This window comes from Abramis brama (genome assembly GCF_963993115.1).
Source record: "Abramis brama genome assembly, chromosome: 22".
Lineage (NCBI taxonomy): Eukaryota > Metazoa > Chordata > Actinopteri > Cypriniformes > Leuciscidae > Abramis > Abramis brama.
In genome coordinates, this window is record NC_139984.1 from 10,223,137 (window position 1) to 10,236,458 (window position 13,322).

The 13,322-nt window shown below is 37.5% G+C and overlaps 1 protein-coding gene across 1 annotated transcript; it reads right to left on the reverse strand.

The window, feature by feature from the left end:
- Nucleotides 1-427: 427 nt before the first annotated feature.
- On the reverse strand, nt 428-13,128 carry ptges3b (prostaglandin E synthase 3b (cytosolic)). The gene is made up of 8 exons (XM_084099989.1): nt 13,003-13,128; nt 8,478-8,591; nt 8,280-8,349; nt 8,085-8,183; nt 5,070-5,159; nt 4,902-4,958; nt 2,141-2,165; nt 428-1,324 (listed from the first exon to the last, which is right to left on the reverse strand). Coding segments are annotated over exons 1-8 (477 nt in total). The 5' UTR covers nt 13,005-13,128; the 3' UTR covers nt 428-1,304.
- Nucleotides 13,129-13,322: the final 194 nt, after the last annotated feature.

Consider the following 13,322-nt stretch of genomic DNA (forward strand, 5'->3'; position numbering starts at 1 on the left):
ACGCCACTGGAAATACGGAGTTGGAAGGTAAAACACATTTGTACCCCCTGGAACTTCACTTGCTAATGTTTTATCATTATTATGCATTTACTTGAATCCAAGTTGCCTGATGGGGGACTATAACCCTATAATGACTGCTAACTATTTTCAAATCCTGTACATTCAAAGGGCATCTAAACTAGTCAATATGCTTTAGAGCACAAATATGTACTTTTACACATTTTAACTGATCAAAATATTTAACCGCTAACTAATTACATTTTTGTTAATTCGCCCAGAAATGAAACATCTGTCATCATGTCATACCAAATCTTTCTTCTGTGGAACACAAAGATATTCTGACATTTTTCCAAAATTCTATTGCGTTCCTCGAGTTTGGAATGTGGCAAACTATCCATTTAACAGTTTAGCAGACAAAATGAAAAGGTGAGCATTGAGCAGTTTATTAGAAATACGTAGACAAAATTGAAAGCTTTTTTTCTTTTGAAAACAAGCAATGTGCACAAAACAGTCCCAATTTTTTTGATAGTGCAAACTTATTTGGTCTTTTTGTTTTAGACTTGATCTGGAACATACAATACCTCTCTGTTTCCCAGTAAAGACATCATACTGCAGTCATAATATTAAAGACATTAACAGTCCAATACCAAATACAGTGCCAATATAGACTTCGGGAAACTGGATCATTTCAGAGGGAGTCAGCAGAAAATATCAAGCACCAACAAATCTGGTACCACGTCAAGAGACATGAGGGCTAATGTTAGGAGATGATTGAAGTATGTTGGGGAGGTGGGTCTTATGTCTAATAACTGCTACTCACAGTTCTTACGCTTTAATCACAAGGTCGTCCACTATACAGATTTTACAAGACACAAACTATACCTTCACCTCTGCAAAGTTTGTCACTTTCCATTTTAATTTCAATGCCTCACAATAAAAAAGAAACTTTCCATTACATCTATTGCTTATCAGTTGAAAAAATATGAATACAGTGCAGTATTTCCAAACAGTTTAAGTATACACGATGTTTTAGTACAGATTAAAAGAAAACAAAAAAAAGCCAGGACTGCTCATAAGGAGAGGGACGACGAAGCTCTGTACAACAATATGCATATAAACTCCCAACAGGGTGAAGTCGATCTTCTGGAGTGCAGCCACGGCGTGGACAGAGGTGATGCTTATGAATCCACTGATCTCAATCAATTCAGCTTTGCTCTTTCAGATCATGTACCATTTAGATGACGGCTCTTTTCATTCGCATGTCATCCCCCTCCTCCTCTGTCTGTCCACAACGTGCCAGCCGCTTATTCCAGATCTGGCATTTCTGGGGGGGAAACAAACACAAACATGTTGAAGGAAAAGAACAAAATTACGTCACAGGGTCAGTGATTGGACCGTCGCGGAATGTACTTTGGGACGAAGTATACTTTGGGCTTTAGTCTCATTTTGTTCCAACTTTCTTCTGTAAAACACGAATGAATAAAATCCATTATGTACTTGTGTAAATGTAACGGCTGCTCTTCTTGCAGTTACAATGAATGTGGACTGAAGTTCACACTTACACTAGTGCTTTTGTTTCTTTTTGGAACTCACCAGGACATTCTAAATTACTCAATGACTTCTAAAAGTTCACCTTTCACATTCAATACATGAAAGTCATACAAGTTTGGAACGACAAGAAGGGAAATTTCTGTTCTCACATGTCAAGCAAGTACAGTTGAGCTTCTGTTTTCTATATTTGATATGCTCAATGTATGTGCGTTGATTGCAGTGATTATATGTGAATAAATTAAATCTATTCACAATCATATTAATCGATGTTTCATTATTTAAGACTTAGATTAAACAACTTGATTCATTTGGATTATGTTTACTGTCTTTATGTACATTTTAAAGCTTTAAAGTGTTGATTAGATTTAGATAACTTGAAATGGGTAGATACAAATTAAGAGTATATATATATATATATATATATATATATATATATATATATATATATATATATATATATATATATATATATATCAAAAACAGTCAAATGAAAACAGTGAATGACGTAAATCATGACTTTCGGGTGAACTACCCCTTTTTAAAAAAGTACTGAACTGAAAGTATAAGCTAGAAAAAGAGGAAAACTTACTTTCATCATCACTATCAGCTGATTCCTGAAAAGAAAACGACCAACTGTTAAAAGTGTGTTGAGAACTCTGTGTTCTGTTCATCCCGTTGTGCTCCACCCCCTCAAGAACCGCATCTGACTGGATGTGACCCGCCCAAAATGAGCCTAATTATACAAGGCTGACTAGTTGAATAATCATTTAGAAAACCTCAACTAGTCGATTACAAATAAGTGGGTTTGCACATCCCTAGTTTAAGATGAAACTTAAGAGTTCACAGAAAAAAAGAAAATGATCCCATGATTTACTCACCCTCAAGCCATCCTCCTAGGTGTTTATGACTTTCTTCTCTCTGATGAATACAATCGGAGTTATAATAAAATATATCCTTTCTCTTCAAAGCTTTATAATGTGAATTACTAGTAACAGATTTTGAAGCTCCAAAAAGCGCATCCATCCATCATAGAAGTAATCCATACGGCTCCAGTGCCTTCTGAAGCAAAGTCATACGTTTTTGTATCCATATTTAAAAAAAACGATGTAAACTATAATCACTGGCTTCCGGTAAAGGTTGTACTTGAGTCTAGTTCCAGCGGAAGAGTGACCTCTGACCCGACGCATGACGCAGGAGTAGCATAAACTCAGGTGAGAGTTTATGAACTCAAGCTCCTCTTCTCTTATATTGTAATCCTCTGACACTGGTCTTTAAAACTCCTCGTTTCGTTTTGCTCTCTCCTATACGCGTCGCCATTCATTAACTCTCACCTAAGCTTACACTACACCTACGTCGGGTCAGAGGTCACCATTCCGCGGGAACTAGACTCTTGTGAACACGCACCAGTGATTAAAATTTATAAAGTTTTAAATGTATATACAAAAACCCTACCGCTTCGCTTCTGAAGGCATTCATTAACCCATTGGATTTGTATCATGGATTACTTTTATTTTATTTTTGGAGCTTCAGAATCTCGGGTGCTATTCAATGCCAATTACTGGGAAGAGTCAGGATATTATTTAATATCACTCAGATTGTGTTCGGCTGAAAGAAGAAAGTCATACACACCTAGGATGGTTTGAGGGCGAGTAAATTAAGGGATTATTTTCGGGTCAACTACTGCTTTAAAGGGATACTTCACTGTAAAGTGTCATCATTTACTCACCTAACATCGGTCCAAACCTCTATGACTTTTTCTTCAGTGGAACACAAAAGATATTTTGAAGAATGTTTTTGTCCCTACCAGGGATGTACTGGGACTGAAATTCAGCCCGGGACTTTAAGATGGAGTGCCATTGGTGCACGAGCAGAAGGATTTTTTGCAGTTATTTTAATTCTAATAGTGTTTTTATGGTATAAAGAGAATCAGATTACGCTGAAGACCTTCAAGAAACTTTAGGATGACACCTGCCTCCTCAGGTTGTATAAGCAAGTCACCACTGCACTGAACACAACCAGGTCAGCAAAACCTAATCTCGAACACATAAGTCACAGTATACTGCTAACTACCAGCAGCATGTCATGTGTACAGTCAGTCGGAGTGAGAAAATAGTTAGAAATACTCACACATACCAACTCAGATACTCAAAAACTACAATGCAGTCCCATAATTTGTGTGTGTGTGTGTCCGTCCTCACTTTCAACTGGCTCAGCTTCCCCTGTGCTGGACCCTGCCTCTGTTCACTGATTGTACAGCCACATATGCATGAGAAGAACATCAGTAATAAATATGACTAAGAATAATACATTTTCTAATTCAATCTGTGCTTGAGTCAGGTTATTATCTAGTATGTGGAACTACTGGCATATCCTATATGTAAATATGTAATTTTGTGCTGTATTTTTATTTTTGTGTGTGTGTCCTTAATAAAGCTTTGATTGATTGATATGCCTAATATGATTGCCTACCCAGCCCTGCACACTGCCCCTCTACCTGTCCGTTTCCTGGTTCTTCCTCCTCCTCTTCTCTCCCTCCTCATCAATATGACTGCAGGGGTCATCATCAACCTGTCCCTCTCCATCACTGACCTTAACAGCTAACATACATACAGACATACAGAGATTCCTTGCTTATAGAAGGATGTTGTCTGTATGTGTTGACACACTGCAAACTGCTGTTTATAAAATATCTATAAATATATATCCTTCCTCATCTCTCACCTCCTGCCACAGCACCCTTTTCACTACGGAAAAGGTCTGTTAATTTGGCGCATTTACCTGCCTCTTGTGCCAACATTTTTTTCTTTTTAATTCTTATTTTTTCCTTTCCTTCTTTTCGCCATTTTTACCGTCCGTCTCTGTTGCATTCACACAAACCCAAACCGGACCGAAAGTAAACTCCTTTGATCGGCGCCTTTGAGCCAATCGGATGTCAGGAAAAACGAGGATCAGTCCAAGTTGGGATGGGCCGCTCATATCCCCCCTTAAGATTGAAAGTATTGGTTTGGCCCGGTCTGAAACACAGACACAGCGTTCTGCTGTGGCCCTTCGCGTATCATAAAAAAAAAAAAAAAAACTTTTTGACCACCGGCCGGTTCGGCCTGAAATGGACCGGCCGTTCGGGATTCTTCCCGGTATTTCCGATTGCCAATCCGCCCCTGGTCCCTACTATGAAAGTCAATGGGATACAACACAATGGACCCATTTTATGGACAAAATATATTTTATGTCAGAAGAACGAAGTCATAGAGGTTTGGGATAACATGAGGGTGAGTGAATACTTTACGGGAACTATCCCATTTACACACTATCCCTATTACACATTACACACAGAAACTATTAAATCTTACCTCATCTGCTCCATCTAGATCAGGTAAATCATCCTCTCCTCCCATGTTGCCCATCATCTAAAACCAACAAATCATGTCAGAACAGCACATATTCCTCACACAATTCCCATAATAATAGGGAATACTGCTAGGAACGTGAATAGCTATTTCTGAATAAAAAGAACTAACCTCTGAAAAGCGGTCATAGTTTGCCACATCTTCATCTGAGTCATCCTCCCAGTCTTTCCAGTTGTTGAAGTCAACACTAAGCCAGTTGACCTGTAGACAAAATAAGACAAAAATTACGTTTTATCTTAACCAAGTCAACACTAAGTATTGATGCACCGATATTAAAGGCTGATACCATAACTAATCATTTTTACACAACAGGTTATTTGATACACTAATGGTTAACTAGTTTTAACAATTTACTAGATTGGCTGCCAAACAACTGTCTACAATTTAATTTTAAGACCCGAAAATACTTTACACAAACACTGTGCTCTTGTGTTACAAACCCCAGTGCTCAAGTACATCCTTTAAACCAGATGTGCTATTATTCTGTATTTTTGAGGCATAATTGAGGTTTGGGGCAAACAAAATACAAGTACATGACTGACATTTTTAAAGTGCCCCTATTATACTTTTCACAAAAGACTGACCAATCAGAACAGAGGAAGCTCGCAGAAAGGAGGGGTTTAGAGAGACTGAATCTTTGAACCGTTTCCGACACTATGAGAAGAGAGGTGATGTGCAACTTTGGATGGCAACTTCTTGATTCTCAAAGAAATTGTTGGGAAAAATATGAATAAGGAAATAATCTGGCAAGTAGAGCCCGACCGATAAAGGATTTTTAAGGCCGATACCGATACAAATATTTGGTGATTTAAAAATCCGATATTCCGATATATCGGCCGATATATATATTTCTTTTAAATCCAGAAACGTGTAACAAAACATGAACAGATTTTCCCTAACATTAGTTATTCGTAGTTATTTAAGAGTCCTCAGCCTTACTAAAATAATATAATGCAGTTTAAAAATATATATATATTTTTTTAAATTAAATTTATTGTCACAACAGAACAGAATATATTAAAGTTCTGATAAATATAATATATATTAAAAATACAAACTTAAGATATGAAACTAAAAGTCCTTTGAACAAAAAAAAAATCAACTATTATTATTAATATTGACAGTAATAATTTAAAAAAAATCAATGATGATGATATTATTATTATCATCATCATTTGTATTATTATTAAACAAGACAAAGGTCACTCCTAATTCTATCCATCTATTCCATCAAGCTACAACAAACCATTTTCAATCATCATTTGCTGCCTGCCTTCTAAAATCTACTACTTAGTGATGTACTAAATACATTATGTGAGGTAATTAACACATGGTTACTGAGTCGATCGTTCCCTGGGATGCGTTTTCATTAAAATCGAATGTAAAGAGTCATCTCTAAAAACAGATTAACGTTAGCTTATAACGCTAGTATATAAGAGTAAGTAAAAGTAAATCACTAGTTAATACCACTAACAATGCTCAAAATAGCCTCACACTAACACGGTAGCATAATGAGGGTCCCTACATACAAACCGAAGCATTGAGAACTTTGTAAGTGTACAGTTTAATAAGAAGATACTTTATAAAGACAGTACATTACGCTTTTACAGGCATCATCTAGGAAAACCGTCTCGACTAGTCGAGTCACGAACGCCGCGCTACGTTAGATTTCACAAACGTAATTCCTATCGACCTGCTCACTTAGCACGGCGTTCGTGACTCGACTAGTCGAGACGGTTTTCCTAGATGATGCCTGTAAAAGCGTAATGTACTGTCTTTATAAAGTATCTTCTTATTAAACTGTACACTTACAAAGTTCTCAATGCTTCGGTTTGCATGTAGGGACCCTCATTATGCTACCGTGTTAGTGTGAGGCTATTTTGAGCCTTGTTAGTGGTATTAACTAGCGATTTACTTTTACTCTGTGCCCCATATACTAGCGTTATAAGATCATCTGTTTTTAGAGATAAAACTCTTTACATTCGATTTTCATGAAAACGCATCCCAGGGAACGATCGACTCGGTAACCATGTGTTAATTACCCCTACAGTAACGCACACTTGGATTTCACACACGTGTAAAAGAAAAGCTAACTTTTATGCACAGGCTAGCTGCTATGTTTGATACTTTTTCTCTATGTCTAAATGTTCACTCCTCGCTTGCCTAACTTACGTTTTACAATGCAGGGACTGGAACTACAGATATGCTAGTTATAAATACAGTAATCATTACTTTATTTAGGCAGAATAAGTTTGTTGTGATTTCCAAGCTCATTGATGTTAGCAGTCTTCCTTGTAGAGTGCCCTCTGGTGGACAAACTATGCAGCGCCAACATTGGTTGCAGGGTGTTTTGTCCGCTTTTATTTTATTTTTTAAATAAAATAAAATTTGCCAGGTCGGGCTCTACTGGCAAGTTTGTGCACACTGGGATTATACTTACAGCACATTGAAAATGACATGAATATGACAGTGGGCAACTGAATATAACACAGAATAGTTTGAAATCAAGGGTTTAAAGTTTGTTGATCGTGCGACTCCAGTGAAGCTGAACTTTCACTTCAAAATATCTGGCAGCTGGATTCGACCAAGTCTGCAAGGTTTGTGAAATTAAATGTTAATTAGATATTCAAAGATTTGTTTAAATGATATAAATGTGTATTTGCTGACCGTAAATGAGAAAGTATAATACTGTTTGCCTCTGTTACTAATAACATAAAAGCAAGAGCTATAACACTTTTTCGTATACAATTTACTTTCTCTGTTTAACAGTTCTATCCAGTAACGTATTAAGACAAAACGGTTAAACAGAGACCATAACTGATGAAGATGGAGAATAGAAGCGATGTGTGCTCAGGCGCTGGCGTTCTCAGCGACGTCAAAATAAAAGTCTGACGCTCCCTCACAAAATAAAAGCTCCAATATATTGGCCAAACAGAAAAACGTATCGGCCGATGCGATATTTAAAAAATGTCATGGCGATATATCGGTCGACCACTATTTTAAGCACTAAAATCCACACTTAACTTTGACTTCAAATGGTCAAGATATATCTCCTAATGTTGTTAATCCAAAAAAAAAAAAAAAAAAACATTTTAATTGCAAATAAAGCAACAACAATAAACTTGCCTTTGCCTTGTCTTTTGTTATCCTGGGCCAGGATTTCCCTGGCTCTGCTTTCCGTAAACAGCACAAGACCGACCGGTCTGTACGCTTATGTTTGGATTCCTGAGAATATAAATTAAAACATTCTCATCCTGAAATGTACATCCAACTATAGCGAATCATCTGAAACATATCATCTCAATTGTGTGCTAAACTCACATCTTGATCGATGGATCCAAAAAGGTCAATTTCATTTGAGTGCTTCGTATTATCCGTCCCACTGAGACAACTGAAGAAGAGCACAGAAGACAACATCAGCTGAACCACAAAACATTCAGACTACAGTCTAGAATCGAAGGCAATGATAATTAGAAGCTTTTGGTGTTTTACATAGATGTTGAAATTACAACAACATACCTGAAACCAAATTTGGACTTTTCAAAATTTACTTTCACATCCTTGCTGTCCTCCACCAAAAACTCAATGAAGACAGAGTCCCGTCTGTCGTACCACTTAGCGGTTGCTGGTTGCCTGATGAGGAAATTTTAATTATGGATTGAATGAATAGAATAATTCAGTGATAAACATTTTATATAAGGAAATAGTAATTTTAGGATAATTTAAATGAATGGATATATGTCAGCCAGGCCGATCAATCAGCTGATATTTGGTCATTCTATGGTTATATCAAAGACCTTATAGAAAGATGGTTCACTCCTATTACTTATGAATGGGAGAAAGTGCAAACACGCAATATGGTGGAATAAGTCCCGCCTTCTAAAGAAATGAACCAATCACCGTTCGGAAAAGTCATCGCATCACTGCAGCTGCCATTAGAAGCTCCGGTTCCTATAGAAACAGTCATGTGACTGAGACGTGCCTTTAGGACTGCACATAAGCTTGGCCTGAAAAATGCTGTTTTTTTTTTTTTCACGATTCGAGTGTTTAGAGACAGTTGTCAGACTTCAGTGGTGATTTCAAATATGCAATTTAATCGTAATCTTGGCGAGCAGTTTTGGAGAATTTTATGTTTCCCCATTCAAAGAGATGGAGCCGCACTTTCATGCCCGAGAGAAGTTTCAAAAATCAAACACGTTTTCCCATGTATTGTTGAAAACACTATAGCCTCACATATTTGAAAAATAGTAAATATTGTGGAGATGCACCGGTAAGATTTTTTTTTTTTTTTTGCCGATACCGATATCGTTTTTAAGAAACAACTATTGGCTGATTCTGATACAGATATTTGGATTGGAGTAGTGAGCGATTTTTTAGTTATTTAGTCAAGAGTAGCAAGGGAAAGAAGATTTTTTTGTCCTTTGTTGTTTGCTGTCACTTTAAACCCGAATGCACAGATCAAACATACTGGTACACAATTACAATTATAATTATGTTAATTTAAAGCTGACGTCGGCAACATTTTTTTAATCATATTCAGTGAAATCGACACTATAATCCGACAGAACAACATAAATAAGGTGGTTTTAGAAAAAACCCCGAACTTCTAAGTCCACCTGGAGCGTGTTATTTGTTTTGCAAAAATCCACCGCTCCCGGATCATCGGGTCCAATCAGCGCAGGGGGGTGTGAGATCTGACTGTCAATCACAGGTCGTGCACACGCCACAGATCCCACTCCCTCCTCGCGCACGTTACAATCACATGCACACGCCTGAAGTTCGCGCAGTAACGAAGAGTGATGGCGGAAAAGATTCCAATTCCTCGGTTAACCTCAAGAGCTAAGAGGTCAGAGCTTGCAACATTTCTTCTCGAAAGGTAATTGTACTTTATCAACCTTTTACTTTATGAGTACTCCATGGTGTTGATCGATGCTGATGAGACGGGCACGTTCACAGAAAATCTGGTGCACACGCACTGACCAGCACGAACTCGATGGGAGGGTATTAGTTGATAGTGGGGGAGGGGCCTGAGAGTTGTAAACATTAAAATTTTTGGCTAAGTCCACTCAATCTTCCAGGGTTGCCGACGGCAGCTTTAAGATATATCTGACAATGTTTACAAAGACACTCACTAAGACGGGCATTTTGATATAATTTTGCGTGAATTAGAGAAGAACTCAATTCCATATTTGTGCTGTGTCTAAAACGTAGCTTTCCGGGCGCGCGCTTTGGATGTGTGGGCAGACTGGGCACGCAAAACTTGAGTTGAAAGAGAATCAAACTCTCTTTCGTGTCTTCTTGCGCTTGAATACAAGGACACACTTTCGTGAAGATGCAGCACTGGCCTGATCAGGACAGCGACAGTTCCCTCAATTGTCCCGATCATCGTTCACGCTGGCCCTGGGGAGTCTGTATTGTCGAGCACTGCTGTATTTTGTACAGATTTCATTTTGTTTTAGCAAGTATTTAATTATTTTACCCAGAGAAAAAGATTGGATTATGCAACAGACATTATACAACTCAGTGCCTCCCCGAAGTTAACTAATAAACCATGAGTTTGTTATGTCGGTCTTTTCATGCTATAACCGATATGATGGTTTTAAATTGATCATAAATGTAGTCAGTGGTCACTGGTCAGTAAGGTTTTTTAAACGAAATGAATACTTTTTTTTCATCAAGTATGCATTAGATTAATTACATTAAGTTGATCAAAAACAACAGTAGAGACTTTTATAATGTTACAAAAGATTTCTATTTCAAATAAATCCTGTTCTTTTGAACTCTTCATCAAAGGATCCTGAAAAAATGTATCTGGGTTTCCACAAAAATATTCCATATTTAATATAACAACTCTTTTCAAAATTAGATTAATAAGGAGGAGAAACATTTAATTAAGCATCAAATCAATAACAAAGGTGTAGGTTGATGACGCATAAGCGGAATGATGGAACTTGTCGTTTATGGAGGAGTGAATACATTGATGTTTTTAACATGACTGTGGTATGAAGCAGGGCGTGATTGCTAATGAGACACACACACGAGTCCCGTGGATATAAAGGAATGAGGATATTTCAATCTACCGAACTACCAGCAAGTGCCGAATTACTACTCACACAGGTCAGTTTATTTGACGAATGAAGCTTGTAAGGTAATGTAGCGCTGTTTCACTTGCTCTAATGTTACACTCTCATACTAAACAGCATTTGAGTGTGTTGAAAGTTATAATGTTATTCTATGTGTTAAGCTTGTTGGCTATGAGACTAGCAGTAAGCTAGATCAACATTAGAATAACATACTGATCATATTCTAACATTTCATCATGTTGAGCTATATAACATTGATTTGTTTTAATAGCCTACATTTGCTCACCTGTCTAATAAATTGCATGCAAGAGTGGCGTCCCTGTCAAGTCGTGACTCGTGAAGCTCTCGGCATCTTGAAAACGCCACGCTGATATTGATCCTCGTTTTAGTTCTCCTTTTGTCCCAAAGTCTGCTTGCGTGAGCGTGCCGCTAGTGCTACGCACTACGTAGTTGTCCACATCTGTCGCCATGGTTACTATGCCAGTACAAGCAGAAACCAGGGATAACGCGGTTTTTGCGTCATTGACAGGCGACAAGTGACGGGCACTATTTAAAATTGTGAATTTCTCTGAATTTACAAATTCTTGGCAACTTTAGGATAATGAAAGTACACAAATGAAAGAAATATATAACACTGTGCATTGTGTGCAAGTGGCTTTTGGATATTTTGATACAAAATTCTTACATATTGTACCTTTAAAACATTACAGCCTCTGAACTTTTGAACGTTAGTGCATAATGAGTGACCGCTATAGGTTTTACGACTGATTCCAATAATAGTGTCCAATTGCTTATATGGAAAACTGACTTTAAATCATTTTTACTTTATGAAGCATCTACTAAATAATTATTAGACTTAAATGCATTGTAAATATTTTAACAATATTGTTTGCATTAAATATTGGGTGTCAAAACACCATTTCCCACAAATATTAGTAGCAGGTGAGGTACAGAAAACGTGATTCGTTCAACAAATAAATAGATCTGCAAAGAGCAGGTGGCATGGACATCTGTGACACAGCACTTCAATCCACCGCCTGTTACTGCTCCTTTTCTAAAGGATGGTGTATCAAATTATTGAAACAAGTAAACACTACTAAACAAAGGTTGAGTTCAGAGTTCAGTTCCATTCTCAAACTGTGCATGCCCATAGGACCACATTAATTCATTGATAACTCATGCGAAATACCATTAGGACACAACTAAGCTTTTTTTAAAATATAATATGCTTACATCATTTAATCAATATGATAATCTGAGTCCCAACAATTTGTGGAAATACTCCGGCCATTGGAATAAAATCAAGGATTATCGTTTAAAAGCACAGCGCTGTTGAGGGACAGACTCTTGATGAGAGGTTCAGATATAATCGCTGTCTTCTTGTAGTGTGCTCACTGGATAGTGAGTGTTATGAGTGTGTTCTTTCATTCATTCACACACACGCACGCGCACACACACTCACTCACTCCAGCGCTATGGCCCTGCAGCACGTGCAGGCGGCGCGCGCATTTAACCATATAAGAAACCGATAAACTCCCCTCGCATCAGCTACTCTTCCAGCGAGTTCGTCGATAGTAAAATACATTTTACAAAGATGTGTGTATTTATGAACGGACTTGGGTGGAAAAAGGGCGCAAAATGCTAACATTTGTGACCTTTTTTCAGGCTAACTGTAACGCGCCAACTTATACTTGCACTGTATTATTACACATTTCAACATATATTACAGAGTTCTGAACCTGATGCTTTTAAATTTAGCGTTTTATAAACCTGCAGGGGGTTTCATTGAGTTACTAGATAGTTTAACGACTACGAGAGGAGTGAATGAGTCGTGCGGAAGTAGCTAATGCTGGCTAGCGATAAGCTTCACAGTCTACACTGTAATTTTGTGCTGGTTTCAGTAACAAAATGTATTTCGCATAAATCTGAACAGATACATTCATCATAGAGTACACACTTACATGACTTTGGCGGCTGTGTATGTGAGTGTGTGGTAGTCGGCGTCTGCTCAGAGGTTTTCTGGTATGTTCTCCCGTGTTCTGTTCTGGTGGTGGTGGTGTCACGGGTGGGCGGGGCCTCAAACCACGCCCCTCACAATCTTTTGGACTTTTCTAGAGCTTCCGTTTCAAGTTTCAAGCTCAAAGCAAATAATGCAATATCATTACTTCAAGCTTGCTCAATAATTAAACATTAAACACTTGTCAATAATAAATTATATAATAATTTTCGCCACATAACAAAAAAAATGCTTAATTATTTAAATCTGAATTATGATATACTA